This window comes from Panthera leo, chromosome A2, assembly GCF_018350215.1.
Source record: "Panthera leo isolate Ple1 chromosome A2, P.leo_Ple1_pat1.1, whole genome shotgun sequence".
Classification (NCBI taxonomy): Eukaryota; Metazoa; Chordata; class Mammalia; order Carnivora; family Felidae; genus Panthera; species Panthera leo.
The window spans coordinates 16,362,347-16,377,556 of record NC_056680.1 but is presented as its reverse complement, the minus strand read 5'-3'; the positions used below and the strand labels follow the sequence as shown (position 1 = coordinate 16,377,556).

The 15,210-nt window shown below is 37.7% G+C and overlaps 1 protein-coding gene across 5 annotated transcripts in view; it reads left to right on the top strand.

Moving 5' to 3' along the window:
• The window catches only part of SETD2 (SET domain containing 2, histone lysine methyltransferase), a 123,021-nt gene that overhangs the window by 78,100 nt on the left and 29,711 nt on the right, over nucleotides 1-15,210 (top strand). For 2 of the 5 annotated variants that reach the window (XM_042929138.1, XM_042929139.1), the window contains exons 13-15: nucleotides 4,266-4,314; nucleotides 7,148-7,331; nucleotides 13,647-14,316. In XM_042929138.1, coding sequence (XP_042785072.1) covers nucleotides 4,266-4,314; nucleotides 7,148-7,331; nucleotides 13,647-14,316 — 903 coding nt within the window. Of the gene's footprint in view, nucleotides 1-4,265; nucleotides 4,315-7,147; nucleotides 7,332-13,646; nucleotides 14,317-15,210 lie in introns of those variants that run through there. The other 3 variants (XR_006199820.1, XR_006199819.1, XR_006199821.1) reach the window with 3 other exon arrangements.

Sequence of the window (15,210 nt, the reverse complement as noted above, 5' to 3'; positions counted from 1 at the left end):
TCTGCCTCTTTCTTTCTATGTACAACTCCTTGTCATCCTTTAAGACAATTCGGATGTTTATTTCCTTCAGGATACTTTTTCCAGTCCTCTCTCCTAAGGCCAGTTTTAGTATAAGATAGTATATGTTTCCTTTCTATTTTCCTCGAGTGCCCATGAGGTAGTAGTGGTGGTGGTTAAAAGTGTATGCTTTGGACAGAGACAAATCTAGGCTTAGATCCTGGGTCCAGTATAGAGCTCACTGTGGCATGTGTGACCCTAGTATAGTTATTTAACCCGAGTATGTACTGTAGATATAATAAAGATACTTCTAATAGCAGTGTAAAAGTATATGAGAATGCAATTAAAGGACGTGGCACACAGTAAGAATTGTCAGCCATGATTGTTAGCCTGTGAATTCCTTGGTGGCTGCTACTGGGTATCTCCAGTGTCCTTTAAACATAGGAGACTGTTAATATGTGCTTTTAACACATAAATACTTGCTGTATAAATGAGCAAACCAGAATTCCATAAATAGCCATCAAAGAACTTGTGCTGTCTTTGTCTATAAATTAAAAACAACTCCACACACATTTACAGGCTTTTTTTATAAGGGATGTTGGATGCACTGCTTGTGCGTGAATTTATTAGTGATTCAGTGTTTATCAAACAATTTCTGGAGATTGATTTAGAGCCTTTGATGGAAGAGGAATGATTGATAGACTAAGGGTAAGCTGTTCTAAGCATTGAAAAGAGTTCAAAATGTTGTATAGGCGTACTTATTAGTCTGACCCTGGAAATATGCAATGTCTAGTCTATGGTTATATAGGCCTGTAAGTAGCATTCTTACCAGGGATAAAAGAGAATGGTGGTATAGATTTAGTGATTAAAAAAAAAAAAAAAAAAAGGCTATGCAATACTTTGAATTTCTTTAGCACTGTGTGGTTGATTTCTGCACATTACTAGTAGAATTTCACTTATTGGACCATTCAACAAGCAATTGAGTGTTGCCTTTGTGTCAGACATTTTCCCGGTACTAGAGATAGAGCAAAGAGTAAGATAGTGTTGGCCCTTAAGAATTACAGCTTTGAGTGTGTATGTGTATGTGTTAGGAGCAGCAACGTAGACACCAAAGAAGTAAAGCGGGATGATAGGTAAAGAATATCAGGTGGAGTGGGGAACTAGATTCTTTTAGGCCCTTCTGAAGGCAGGGTTAGTCCCTGAACCCAGGTCTCCTGACTCATGGTTTAGTGTTCTTTCATAACATGCTAGTCTTTTGAGTAGAATTTTTAGCAGACCAGAGTAAGTTTACATGGAGGGTTAGTGTGAATGAAGCCAACTCAAACATTTTCTTCGGTGGATTCTGTGGCCTGCAGATAGGACATTATTCTCGAATTCCATATCACATAAGCTACCATTATTGCTATTTATTCTTAAGACAGAATGATTTTAAGAAATAGTATAGTAATCTTCACATGACTGCTTCCTTCTCAGTTTACATTATTGTGGGGCTTTGGAAAAATTCAGGGCCTCAAAATAGACAACCTGAGTTTCCAGTTTAATTTTATATACATACAGCTTTAACTATATGAAGATGAGGATCCAGTTAGTAGCTCCCAAGTGCTTGGGTGCATGTTAATGGAATTTACTCCCCATAGTTTGAGGCACACAGTAAAAGTCAATAGCTTTTGGTCATGAGTCAGTAATAATCTTCCATTTTGTGAACACTGGAATATATTTTCTACTTTAGTAGTTGCTCTAAACTTTTGAATGAAGTTAGGAATATATTTTTGAGAAACATTTTCTTTGGTACCTTAACTGCCACCATAGAATAGGTCCCAACTTGAAGTCTGTGTAATAAATTATGATAAATGTTTGTAATGAATACTTGTAATGCCCAAGACCTTAGGCAAAAGAAACTATATAGGTAAAAATTTTGTAATCCTTAGTTGACACAGACTTATGTATCTCTGTGTCTGTTCTAAGCACCCTTTGTGAATGAACATGTTATCTTTTTGGAGTACCTAAATTTACAGAGGACCTAATGCAACAGTCATTTTGAAGCCTTTAAAAATGAATAGAACATGTGTTTTTCCTTATAGTGTGGGTAGGTGGTGATGAGTGGCATTCTTACTTTTTCCCAAGTTTGATAACCCCTCTGAGAGGTGGACAGAGGAGTCGACAGAGCTAAGAGTGTCAGCTTTGTCCTTCCTGTGTTTATTCCTGATTCACCATTATAGCTGGACACTGACAGCTCGACAGCTCCAAGCATCCCTCAGAGGAGCCACCCCCAGGTGGCTTTGAGCTGAGGACAGGCATATACAGTTCTTTCTCTCAAATTCTCCCTTGTGAGGAGAGTGTGTGAAGGCTGCTAAGAGAAGCTAGTAGTTCAGTGGTTCTCAACATTCTGTAGGCATCAGAATCATCTAGAGAGCTTTAAAAAGCGTAGGCACCCCTGGGTTGCTCGGTTGGTTGGGCGTCAGACTCTTGATTTCGGCTCAAGTCATGACCTCATCGTTCGTGGGATTGAACCCCATGTCAGGCTCTGCACTGTCAAGCGCAGACCATGCTTGGGATTCTCTCCCTATCCCTCCCCGACTCGTGTGCACGTGCGCGCTCTCCCTCCCTCCCCCTGCCCCCAAAACAAATTAATTTTAAAAAATACAGATACTTGGGTCCAGTGCCTGGAATTTTAGATTTAATTTGTTGGGACGGTATTTCTATAAAAGTTTCCTGGAGCAGTCTAATTGTGTAGCCAGAGTTCCAGTGGAAGTCCTACACAGGAAAGGGACTGGGGGAATAGAGAATGCCACCTGCATTTATGTGTGTGTCCCTAAAGTAGTACTCCTTCCCAAATAATGCCACCGTTCACCATTTCCTGTGTAGTACAGGAGATTAAATTGCTCTGGAGTCAGTCTATCTGAAAGCATCATAACCTTAAAAATGGAGATGATAGTATTTAATTAATAGAGTTGTTTTGAAGCTCAAATAAAGTAATGTGTTTGAAATGCCTAGTGTGATACCTGGCACACAGGATAAGTGCACATCTAATTAGGACATCTTTATTAAATAATTTGTCAGCACGCATGGGGTGTTGAATAATTATTTCTAAAAAATCTACATTCATATAGATTGCTCTTTATCTGTGTGGTTCATATTTGTCATTTTTAATCACACCTGAATATTAAATCTTGACCCTTCTTCAGTTGTATAGCATGTGGGTTATTTCTCGTTTTCCACAAATAATTGCTAGAACTGACAATTACGTGGAAGGAGGAGTTCTTTGATTTTTTTGGAGTACAGTTGCTTAAAAAAATGGAATTACCAGCTTGTATAGGTATGGTCAATATTATGAGGTTACTATAAAGTGGAGGTATCATGTGATAAACCATTGAGGATGTGTAGATTTGCCATTTGCCCACTTAACCAAGGTGACTGAATAAGGGAATGTTGTGCCTTGCCAAGAAGTACTTGATGGACTAGAAAGTGAGGGATTGTCAGGGAACAGGACATGTTCTAGGCCTTAGATTCATATAGCAAGAAAAGGTATTCAGGGCTGAAAAACAGTTTACATTTGTAGAGAACAATTTTGGTACAGCATTGATGCTGTTTCAAGAATGACAATGATCTAATATTTACCTTTCCTTTTTTAAAAATAACAATACGTAAGTAGATATTACATTTGGCCATTAGCCAAGTTGGTTTTGCATTTATATAAGAATATGAATAATGGGCATTGTCTTTAGACATAAGTTTTTTCAGAGGTGTTTTTATATAGCTGAGTAATTACTAACCTTTTTTCCCTTAAGTAGGGATGGCAAGTGAGAGGTTAGAATTGTTCTTATGAATACTCTCGATAAAGGAACTTTAGATGACTTCATTTTATATGCAGAAGCTTTGCAGAAATGAAGATTATCAGGAAGTATATTCCTGCCAGAAATGTAATGTCCAAGTTACTTAGTCTGCCACTTGGCTGATGAGATCAGACAAGCCTGGTAGGTGTTTAAAAAACAAAACATACATATACATAATAAATGTGTGTGTATGTGTGTATGTACATGAGTTTATGTAAGTTATTACTTATTTCTGAGGGACCAGGATCAATTCTTAAAGCTAGATGTAAGTCAGATTTTGGAGGATAATTAAATACCAGTCTGTTCCTTCCTAGTTCTTTCTTGCCACGTGAAGTCAATCAGCTTCAAAGCAATCACCACTTCCACTCCATACTAATAACTCTTCTTTTGGTTTGTTTTTTTTTTTTTTTTTTTTTTTTTTTTTTGTAATTGCAGGAGGTTTATCGAATTCCAAAGAAAAGTCAAACTGAAAAGGAGAACACAAGTAGGTATTCAGAGGTACTCTGTGTATATGGCTTTACAAATACTCTTTTGGAAATATGCAGAGGTAAATGATAAGAATTTTAGCTATTTTGTTTTTGAAACCCAACAGTATGTAATTAGGTAAATGAAGTATTTGGTGTAAAAGTTTGTGAACTTGCCTTTTTATTCTTTCTTAGTGAATTTTTGCCTAAAGAGATGTCCCTTTACACTACCTTTGGTGTTGCTTTCCTTGAAGTCACTGCTTTTAGTAGCTTTTCTTTCATTTATTTGTCCCTCTAGAACAGGCATTGTTAAACCTGTACTCCTAAATGTCTGTATAAGTCTTTACCTGTAGATGTTTATATGCAGAATCCTTTATTTACGTTCATTTTTCTAGGGAAAATTCAAAACTTTCATCAGGTTCTCAGGGGCTCAGTGATCCCTCAAAAGGTTAAGAGTCATTTACAGGGACACCTGGCTGGTTCAGTCGGTGGAACACATGACTCTTGATCTCGGGGTTGTGGGTACGAGCCCCATGTTGGGTTTTGAGATTAATTAAAAATAAAATCTCGAAAAAAAAAAAAAAAAAAGAATCATTCCAGAAAAGGTAACAGGGAGGCCATGGTAGTCTGGTTTCTGGGTTTTACTACTTAGTTGTGTTTCCAGCATACTTCTTTAAAGATGAAAGCAATGGATCTTATGGTGGCTGTTGTTGATCTCTTGAGCCCTCCAGTATTGACCCAGTGTAGAGTGAAGGAGCCAGTGTGATCATATTTTTGGTGTTTTTGTTTCTTTTTTTGTTTGTTTTTTTTCTTTTTCTTTATTTTTGGCATGAAGAGCTTTTTATAGTCTTAAAACTTAATGGTTAAATAATCATATAGGTTAATGCCCTGTGAGGTGTACTTTGTACCGTTGTTGGGGTTTTGTTTTTGTCTTGAATATTTTTAACTCGATTGGTTTAGTCTCTTCATAGCCAAACATCCTAGTTAGGGCTGGAAAGAATTCCTCCCATAAGAAAGAAGGCAGGGTTGAGTAGTGCTGGTTGGCAAAACCAGTGGCACCACTGTAAGCTTGATCATCAGAGGCTAGCTTCTCTGGGCTCACTGAGCTGAAATCAATAGCAGGATGGGCAAAGCTTAAATATCTGTGGGGTTTTCCCCCCAATATTTTGCAAATATCTACTCTGGGGTGCCCTCTGAGAGCGATGGCCTTTGAGAGGCATCTATAATGGAAGACTGTAATCTTTTCAGGAAGCAGCCTTTTGTGTGCCACCTTCAGTTTCTCCTTCACATATGTGCCCCAGCCCCAACCAGTCTCAGTCTTTTATAAGAAATACTTACAATTCAAGCCTAGCTTCTATGTCAACCCTCAATGGCAAATTAAAAAGCTTAGAACTTGTAAAATTCCTAAGAACTGTAAATTATTTTGGGAAATATGTAGCCTAGCTTTACTTTCGTTTTATAATATGAAAACATCAGCCTGAATAAATGGAATGACATCTGCCTCACATATTCCAAGATGCAGAGTCAGAATATGAACTGTTAGTATGATTCCTTTTCTTATTTTACCAGGATATAGTGCAGAAATAGTCACATTTTAAGGAAGTTAACATCAGTACATGGAACCTGTTGTAAGAAGGAAATAGAGTAGTCGTGGGCAGATCCAGGTGAAACTAGGCAGTAGTACGTCCCAGAAGAATGTGGTGCTAATACCTTGTGAGCTGGAACAATTGTTTTAATTGTGTAGTGTTTTCTACCAGTGTGTGGTGTAGATGAGCTCTATGAGCCTCTCACTGACAAATGCTCGTATGTGGCCATTGATTAGTAACTGTTTTGCAAACAAATGGAGTTTTTGGCCCACTAAAAGGAGAACTGCAAGAATGGCATATGTAAACCTAACCGTGATGCCAGGGAAGAAAACAAGTGATAGCATGTTTTTCTGAGGTGAGAAGAAAAAACAGTTAATGTTTATTGAGAATCTGCTTTGTGCTCTGAGAGATATTTTATAAGAAATTATTTCCACAGGACAAGAGCAATCTGATTAATCAAGTAGCAGTGCTAACATACACAAAGCAGTGGCATATAATACCAGTTAATTTATATTGAAATATTCATTGGTGGGATTTAGACTTCTTAGGGAGATGAGAAACTAGGAGGTGTGGTCAGTGAAAAGTAGCACTTAGCACAGCTTTTGGGAACAGTGGCAATGATATTGGGGAAGACCATTCTAGGTAAAGAGGCTGAGTGGAAAAGTTTAATAGTATCATCTTTCAGTAGGAAGATGGCATTCTTTTTTTGAAGATGTAACTCTCTGGCTTTGATAACTTCATGAGTTATCAGCTGTATCATTTGTGTTTGAAATATTTTCATTTTGAAATGGTAGTTCATAAAAAATTCTCTAATCTGTTTTTCTTTTTTTTTGTTGTTAAACTAAAAAGACATTTATTTCCCTTTTAGTTTTTATGCTTAGCATGCCAGGCTGCTCTTCTACAAATTGTAAATATGCAGAGTTACAGGGACAGTAGAAGGCTTTTACATTTTGAACTGCAAGCAGACTGCCTTGTTAAAGGTAACGGGAACATCTCGCATGCATGTGTTCCACAGAACTTGTTAGAAAGGCTGAAGGCTTAGACTGAGAGTTTGGGAAAGGTAGAAAAGAGAATTCATGGCAGAGACTTTCAGGAAGTAGAGTGTACACACACACAACACCTTGTTTCTCATCCAAATTCAGGATGGGCATATGAGGGAGGAATCCATAGATCCATTTGTTGGATAGAAATTGTGTTCTACAGTTGACGTGCTATCATGATGGAGTAGAGTCTGCCAAGTAAATTTTTAAAAACCCTTTTCCCTTAGTAACTGAACGAGGAAGGGATGCTGTTGGCTTCAGAGATCAAACAGCTGCCCCAAAGACTCCTAACAGGTCAAGAGAGAGAGACCCAGACAAGCAAACTCAAAATAAAGAGAAAAGGAAACGAAGGGGCTCTCTCTCACCACCTTCTTCTGCCTATGAGCGGGGAACAAAAAGGCCAGATGACAGGTAAGTGGCCTGTGTGAGTTACTCTCTTTTCTGAGCCAGTTAGAAAGTTCCCAAGTCAGTACTTCTGATTTGGGGCACCAAAGGGTTTTGGAATAAGTATATTCTCTTGATGAATGAGTATAAAACTTTACTGATAAATATTGAGACAGAGTCTCTTTTGACAGTGAAGACTAGTGGATTTTCAGTACTTGAATGGTTTCTACTTGATAACATTTAAATGTTATTTGAGGAGCCAGAGACTTGTTCTTTCAAGGGAGTGGAGGTGGGTGGGAGATAACTCTTCAGAGGTAATGATAAATCTTCGAAAGTCAGAACTTTTTTTTAGTGAATCTTGTGCCTTACCAGTCAAAATGCTGGTTGATCTCTGTGTCAGAGGCTATCTTCCTCATGCTTGTAGAAAAACAAGCTGCATGATCGGTCACTGGGGACTAGAAAACATTTATTCCGGAGAAGTTCTTTTTAAATTAAATTTATTTGTTTGAAAAAATGAGATATAGCATTCATATAGTGTAATTGCCAAAATTTTAATTTTGGGTTGTCAGGGTTTATAATAGTAAATCCATCATGATTTTCATTTGCATTACCCTAATTACTAAGTAGATTAAACATCTTGTCATACATTTATTGGCCATTCCTGTTTCTTCTGTGAAGTGTCTTTTCATATGTGCTGTTCATTTACCTTTTTGAGTTTTAGAAATTTTTTTTTTTAAAGATTCTTTATACTCTAAATATAATTCTGCTTGGGTGATAATTTTTGCAAATATGTTTTTCTCAGTTTGTGGCTTGCATTTTGACTCTTTTGTGTCTTTTGATATACAGAATTTATTAATTATGGTATAATTGAATATATCACACATATTGTATGTTTCCTTCATGGTCAGTGCTTTTACTGTGTTTTAAGAAATTCTTTCTGGGGCACCTGGGTGGCTCAGTCAGTTAAGCATCTGCCTCTGGATTCAGCTCAGGTCATGATCTCACGGTTGGTGGGTTCAAGCCCCACGTCGGCCTCTATGCTGACAGCTCAGAACCTAGAGCCTGCTTCAGATTCTGTCTCCGTCTCTCTCTGCCCCTGCCCCGCTCATGCTCTATTTCTCTAGGTCTCAAAAATAAATAAATGAATAAACAAATAAAACAAAACAAAACAAAACAACAGATGGCTGTCAAGAAATTCTTTCTGGGGCACCTGGGTGGCTTAGTCAGTTAACCATCCGACTCTGGATTCGGCTCAGGTCATGATCTCATGGTTTGTGGGATCAAGCCCCACGTTGGGCTCTGCACTGACAGCACAGAGCCTGCTTGGGATTCTCTCTCTCTGCCCCTCCCCTGCTTGCGCTCACACTCTGTCTGTCTGCCTGTCTCTCTCTCTCTCTCTCTCTCTCTCTCTCAAAATGAATAAATATAAAAATTTTTTTAACTAAAAAAAAAAATTTCTTCCCTACTCTTGAGGCAATGATACTCTTTTCTTTCTTTCTTGTCCTTAATTTATTGGGAATTAATTTTTGTGTATGTTGTGAGGTAGGTTTATGGTTTCTTTTTTTTTCTAAGTGAATACCCAGTCTCTGTACCATTTACTTGAAAGCCCATCCTTTCTCCTTGATCTGCAGCACACACTCTCCAACAAGTTCTCATATGTGGGAGGATCTGGTTTGGGGCTCATAATGTGTCTGTAGCTCATATTTAAGTCTTGATAGCAAGTAGGACAGGTCCCTCCTTGATCTTCTGGGATGTCATGTCTTTTCTCAGACTTGTTCTCCTTCAGATCTGCTTGTCAGATTCCCTCCACCCATCACCCAAAAGATGATTCTGAGAAGACTTGACATCTTTACAGTTTTAAGGAGTCCTATTCCTATATTCAAATTGAGTATTCAGATATTTTCTGTGTAATTACGTCTTCTTTAATACTTTAAATAAAGATTAAGTTCTTCATTAATCTCCTGTTTACATTTTCTCTAGAAAGACTTAACGTATCTTGGTATATTCATTTCTGAAAACCTTGCCTTTTTTGTTACATTTTCAGTTTGTTGCTTGTGTTTCGATACCGCAGTTGACTTTTGTATATTGATCTCATGCTGGCAACCATACAAAACTCTCAATGATATTTCAAAGTGTTGGGGTTTTTGCCCTTTTTTTGGGTCTTTGCCAACAGTCCATATCCTATGAATTTGGGTTTTTTCCTTTCTAATCCTTTTGCTTTGTTCTTGTTATTTTACTAACAACACAACCGATACAAATCACAGAATAACAGCATTTTTTATTTTGGTAATTGATTGCTATTCATGTTTTATTCCACTCTTTTGGACATACAGATAGGATATATATATATATACATATATTTTTTTTTTTTTTTAATTGGAGTAATTGGGATTCTTAGCTCCTTAATTTTCAGCATTTTTTGTCTTCAAATGAAAGTGTTTGAGGATTTTAATTTCTTCATAAATACCATTGAACTACTCTTGTGATAGTATAGTTTGTCATAATTTAGTTCTAAATACTATCAGGCTTTACAGCCTGCTTAAAATTTTTTTTTTTTTTTTTTTTTTTTAGTTTTTATTTATTTTGAGAGAGAGAGAGAAAACAAGTGGGGGAGGGGAAGAGAGAGAGGGAGACACAGAACCCGAAGCAGTCTCTGGACTCTGAACTGTCAACGCAGAGCTCGATGCAGAGCTTGAACCCATGAACCACGAGATCATAATCTGAGCCAAAGTCAGATGCTTAACTGACTGAGCCACCAAGCACCCCCTTCTTTTGTTAAGTTTCAAATTTAATTGCCATTCATTGGTTTGTATTTTACCAGTTCTTAGAATTTTATTGAGACTGGCTCTATAGTCTGTTTTGTTTGATATTAATAGAAGTATGCTATCTTCCTATTGACAGGATTTAACTGAAATTTTTTATTTCCTTTTTCCTTTTAACTTTTCTGTGGCTGATACATAGTTTATAGCTGATTGATATTTTAATTCTTTGTGGTATTTAACTCGTTTTACTTTAATAAAATCTAAATTTAATCCATATCCTAAACAACACAAGTACTTTAGGATACTTTAACTCTGATCATTCAGCCTTCCCAATTTATATGCCATTATTGTCCAATATTATAATTTCTTGTTCCTCCTCCTTCCCTGTCAGTTATTGTTAATTTTTTTATATGTACACAAATTGATTTATTTAGTTTGTTTACATTAATTAGGGTTTTTTTGTTCTCCTTTCTTTTTCCTTAGACCTTCCTTTAAAAGATTTCCTAAAAAAAAAAAAAAGATTTCCTTTAGGGGACCCTGGGTGGCTCAGTTGGTTAAGCGTCCGACTCTTGATTTGAGTTGAGATTGAGCCTCGTGTTGGGCTCTGCACTGGGCACTGAGCCTGCTTGAGATTCCGTGTCTCCTCTCCCTCTGCTCTTCCTCAGCTTGTGCTCTTTCTCACTCTTTCTGGCTCTTTCTCACTCAAACAACAACAACAACAAAAGATTTCCTTGATGAGTTTTTGTTCATACTGTGTTTCAAATATGTCTGAAAAATCTTTTTGGTTTTCATTGCTCACCCTCAGTTTTAAAAATCAGTTTTATTTAATCAGTAGATAAAAATTACTTACAGAAATATTCAGTTTTAAGTGTATAATTCAAAGTGTTTTGTCAAACGCATGCAGTTAAGTAACCACCACTACAGTCATGGTATAGACACTTCTGTTATCTCAGAAAATTTTCTTGAGCTCTTTGGAGTCAGTCCCCTTTACCTACTCCTAGTTGCTGGCAGCCATTGCTCTGCTTTCTGATGCTCTGTTTTTGTCTTTTCCAGAATGTGATGTATATAGTATCATAGTCTAGATAATATTTGAGTCTGTCTTTCACTTAGCAGATTGCATTTGAAATCCATTCATGTTGTTAGGTCTCAGTAGTTCCTTTTATTGATGAGTGGGTAATCTATTGGATAGGTACAACATAGCTTGTTTACAAATTCATTAGTTGATAGGCATTTGGATTGTTTCCAGATGGCTGTTAAGAATATTACCAGACTAGGGGGTGCCTGGGTGGCCTAGTCTGTTAAGCGTCTGACTTCGGCTCAGGTCATGATCTCACAGTTCGTGAGTTCAAGCCCCATGTCAGGCTCTGTGCTGTCCGCTCAGAGCCTGAAGCCTGCTTCAGATTCTGTGTCTCCCGCCGCTCTCTGCTCCTCCCCTGCTCATGCTCTGTGTCTGTCTCTCAATAATAAATAAACGTTAAAAAAAAAAAAAAAAAAAGAATATTACAAGACTTGTATATGTATGAATCTTTATGTGAACATTGACTCTCATTTTGAAAAGGAAGTTTTGCTTAGTTAACAAGTTTTTCTCGACACTTTGAAACTTATTCTTCAGTCTTCTAACTTCCCTTGTTGTTAATGAAACTTTATTGGTCTAATTGTTGTTCTTTAAGTAATCTGGCTTTTCTCTTGGTCTGCTTTTATGAGTCCTCTTTGTGTTTGGTGTTCTGCAGTATCACTACCCTCTGTTTAGGGTTTCTTTTTATTTTATCTGGTTGAAATTAATTTAACTTTTTGAATTTGAAGATCATCTTCCACATTACTAATTCTCTTCAGATCTGATCTCTTACTTAACCATACCATGGCATGGATCTTAGGGACATTGGATTGAATGTTGGATTATTTCTTGGTTCATGACACATTTCTGTGCATAGACTTCTTCTCCGTATATTATAATGCTTTTGTGCTGTGATCTTAACCACTGTATAAATCTGGCTAAGCCATTTCTTCCTATACTGTCCCTTGCCTTTACTGCTTGAGATGATATCATCTTGCATCCTGTGTTCATTATACCCTGGCTTTCCTTTTTTAAAATACAGTTTTATGTTGTCTAATACATGTTTTTAAATAATGTTAGTTTTTAACTTTATGAAAAGGCTGCCATTCTGCATTTAATTTGGGGGTACTTTGTTTTCACCTGATAGTGTATTGCTAAGATTTACCCATAATTGCATGTGTCAGTTTATTCATTTTCACTGCTTTGTGTAACATTTTGTTGTAAAGCTTCTTCAGTTATGTATAGTGCTATTATCTAATTTTGATGTACATGTGCAATAGTTTCTCTTGGGTAAATGACCAGACTTGTCAGATTGTCAGGTATGTGCATGCTCAATTTCATATGATAATTGAGTTTTAATTTCCACTCTGTTTCGTTCCTAGATGTTTCATGGAGTTCTTTTTCAAATCTACCTGATAGTTTTTTATGTTCCCATTCCTTAGTGATATTTTTGATTGCCTCTTTGATATTCATTAAACATACTAAATGTCTCTTCAGTTTGTATTGGATCATTCCAGTACTAGTAGTTTTTGTGGGTCTTGTCCTCTCGTTTGTTTATATATATACACGTGTATAATTTTGTAATTATATAAAATAATGATTTTATTTTCTAATGAACTCAACATGTTCCTTAGAATTTGATCTGTGGGAATTCACTGAGGCCTGGGCTTAAGGTGCTTTGTTCTGTAGACTAATTTGCATTTGTTTCTGCCCAGCAACTAAGGATACTACTGTACCATTAACATTTTAAAGGAAATTGTCAGTATGGAGGTTTTAGACCATTTGTTTTTTTGTTGTTTGGACGAATGTTATGCCCTTGTCCATGGAGATGTTCTTAGATGTTTCTGTGCAGTGAAACCTCTTGAAGTTAGTTGTCAGTTTTTAATTTTTGCCAAGAGCACTTTCTCATAAGTTTGATTCACTCCATAAACCTTGGCAGCAGAATCTTTTAAGCCCTCAGTTTTTTTCTTTTGAATGTTAGAGCTGATGGTTTCCAGTGGGCCTTGTCAGAACCATCCCAGGGCATTAAGCTCAGCAGTAAGACATTATCCTTGATCCTGCATAGAGAAGAGTATGTGAATAGAGCTCCCCATATTTTTATGTGTGCATTATCGTCTTTCATTCAACTATCCTTTGTTGATATTTATCATAAATGTATGTGGTCAGACGTACATCAAATTCTATAGCTCTTACTGGTGTACTTTGTTTTAATGAACGAATTTGTAGATCTAGAAGTGTCCCCAACTGTAAAGAAGAATCTGTTTAGAATATTATGTGTATCTTTAATTTGATGTTCTAGAACCTGAGAATAAAATTAAAGTTACTATTTTCATCTAAATGATTCTTTGGGATTCTCTACTATCTGCAAGACTCCTTAAGTAATTTTGACTGATTTTTAACCAATGCCAAATTGGAGTTGGTGTGGTTAATGGTTGAGTATTGAGGGACATAACATTTATTAGTGCTTTGATTATGCCCTTGATTTAGGGGAAAAAGTTTGTGATGCTCTTACTATTTTCTTTCTAGATATGATACACCAACTTCTAAGAAGAAAGTTCGAATTAAAGACCGCAATAAACTTTCTACAGAGGAGCGCCGGAAGTTGTTTGAGCAAGAGGTGGCTCAGCGGGAGGCTCAGAAACAACAGCAGCAGATGCAGAACCTGGGAATGACATCTCCACTGCCCTATGACTCTCTGGGCTACAATGCCCCTCATCACCCCTTTGCTGGCTACCCACCAGGTTATCCTATGCAGGCCTATGTGGATCCCAGCAACCCTAATGCTGGAAAGGTGCTCCTCCCCACACCTAGCATGGACCCCGTGTGTTCTCCTGCTCCTTATGATCATTCTCAGCCCTTGGTGGGACATTCTACAGAACCCCTTGCTGCCCCTCCACCTGTACCAGTGGTGCCACATGTGGCAGCCCCTGTGGAAGTTTCCAGTTCACAGTATGTGGCCCAAAGTGATGGTGTGGTACACCAAGACTCCAGCGTCACCGTCTTGCCAGTGCCAGCCCCAGGCCCAGTTCAGGGACAGAATTATGGTGTTTGGGATTCAAATCAACAGTCTGTCAGTGTCCCCCAGCAGTATTCTCCTGCACAGTCTCAAGCAACCATATATTATCAAGGACAGACTTGTCCAGCTGTCTATGGTGTGACATCACCCTATTCACAGACAACTCCACCAATTGTGCAGGTAATTAATTTTGGAACCTCTCTTGTCTTACAGTCTGTTTATAGGATATTAAATCTGATGTGAAGGGGAAACCTGCCATTGCTCACTTTTATATATTGATGAATTGTGTATATATTAGTTACTTATTGTTGTGTGACAAGTTACTCCGAAACTTAGCAGCTTGAGACAACTAGTAATTATTATTTCTTAGTTTTTGTAGGGCAGGAATTCAGAAGCAGCTTGACTGGCTGGGTGGTTCAGGCTCAGAGTCTTTCATTAAATTACATACAGCCTGGCTGTTAACCAAGGTTGTAGTCATCGAAGGTTAGGAAGAGGAAGGAAGATTGACTTTCTTTTTTTTTTTTTAATTTTTTTTTTTTTAACGTTTATTTATTTTTGAGACAGAGAGAGACAGAGAATGAACGGGGGAGGGGCAGAGAGAGAGGGAGACACAGAATCGGAAGCAGGCTCCAGGCTCTGAGCCATCAGCCCAGAGCCCGACGCGGGGCTCGAACTCACGGACCGCGAGATCGTGACCTGAGCTGAAGTCGGACGCTTAACCGACTGAGCCACCCAGGCGCCCCTGGAAGATTGACTTTCAAGCTCACTCACGTGGTTGTTAACTGGCCTCGGTTTCTTACCATCACATGGACCTCTTAATAGGGCTGCTTACCACATTCCAGCTGACTTCCCGCAAAGTCAGGTAGTCAGGGAGAGACTTATGGGTTACTCCTCTCCTTTTTGCTTATAGACAGTGAATAACATACAGTTTATTGTTTTATATGCTCACAAACGGAAAACCCTCTGGTCATGGTAATTGAGTCAGGAGATGGCTTGCCCTTTTCTTAGACCCAGCTTGTGTATTATTTTATATCCCCTACATTTTATTGTCATGAAGTTTGCCAGAGTGAACCT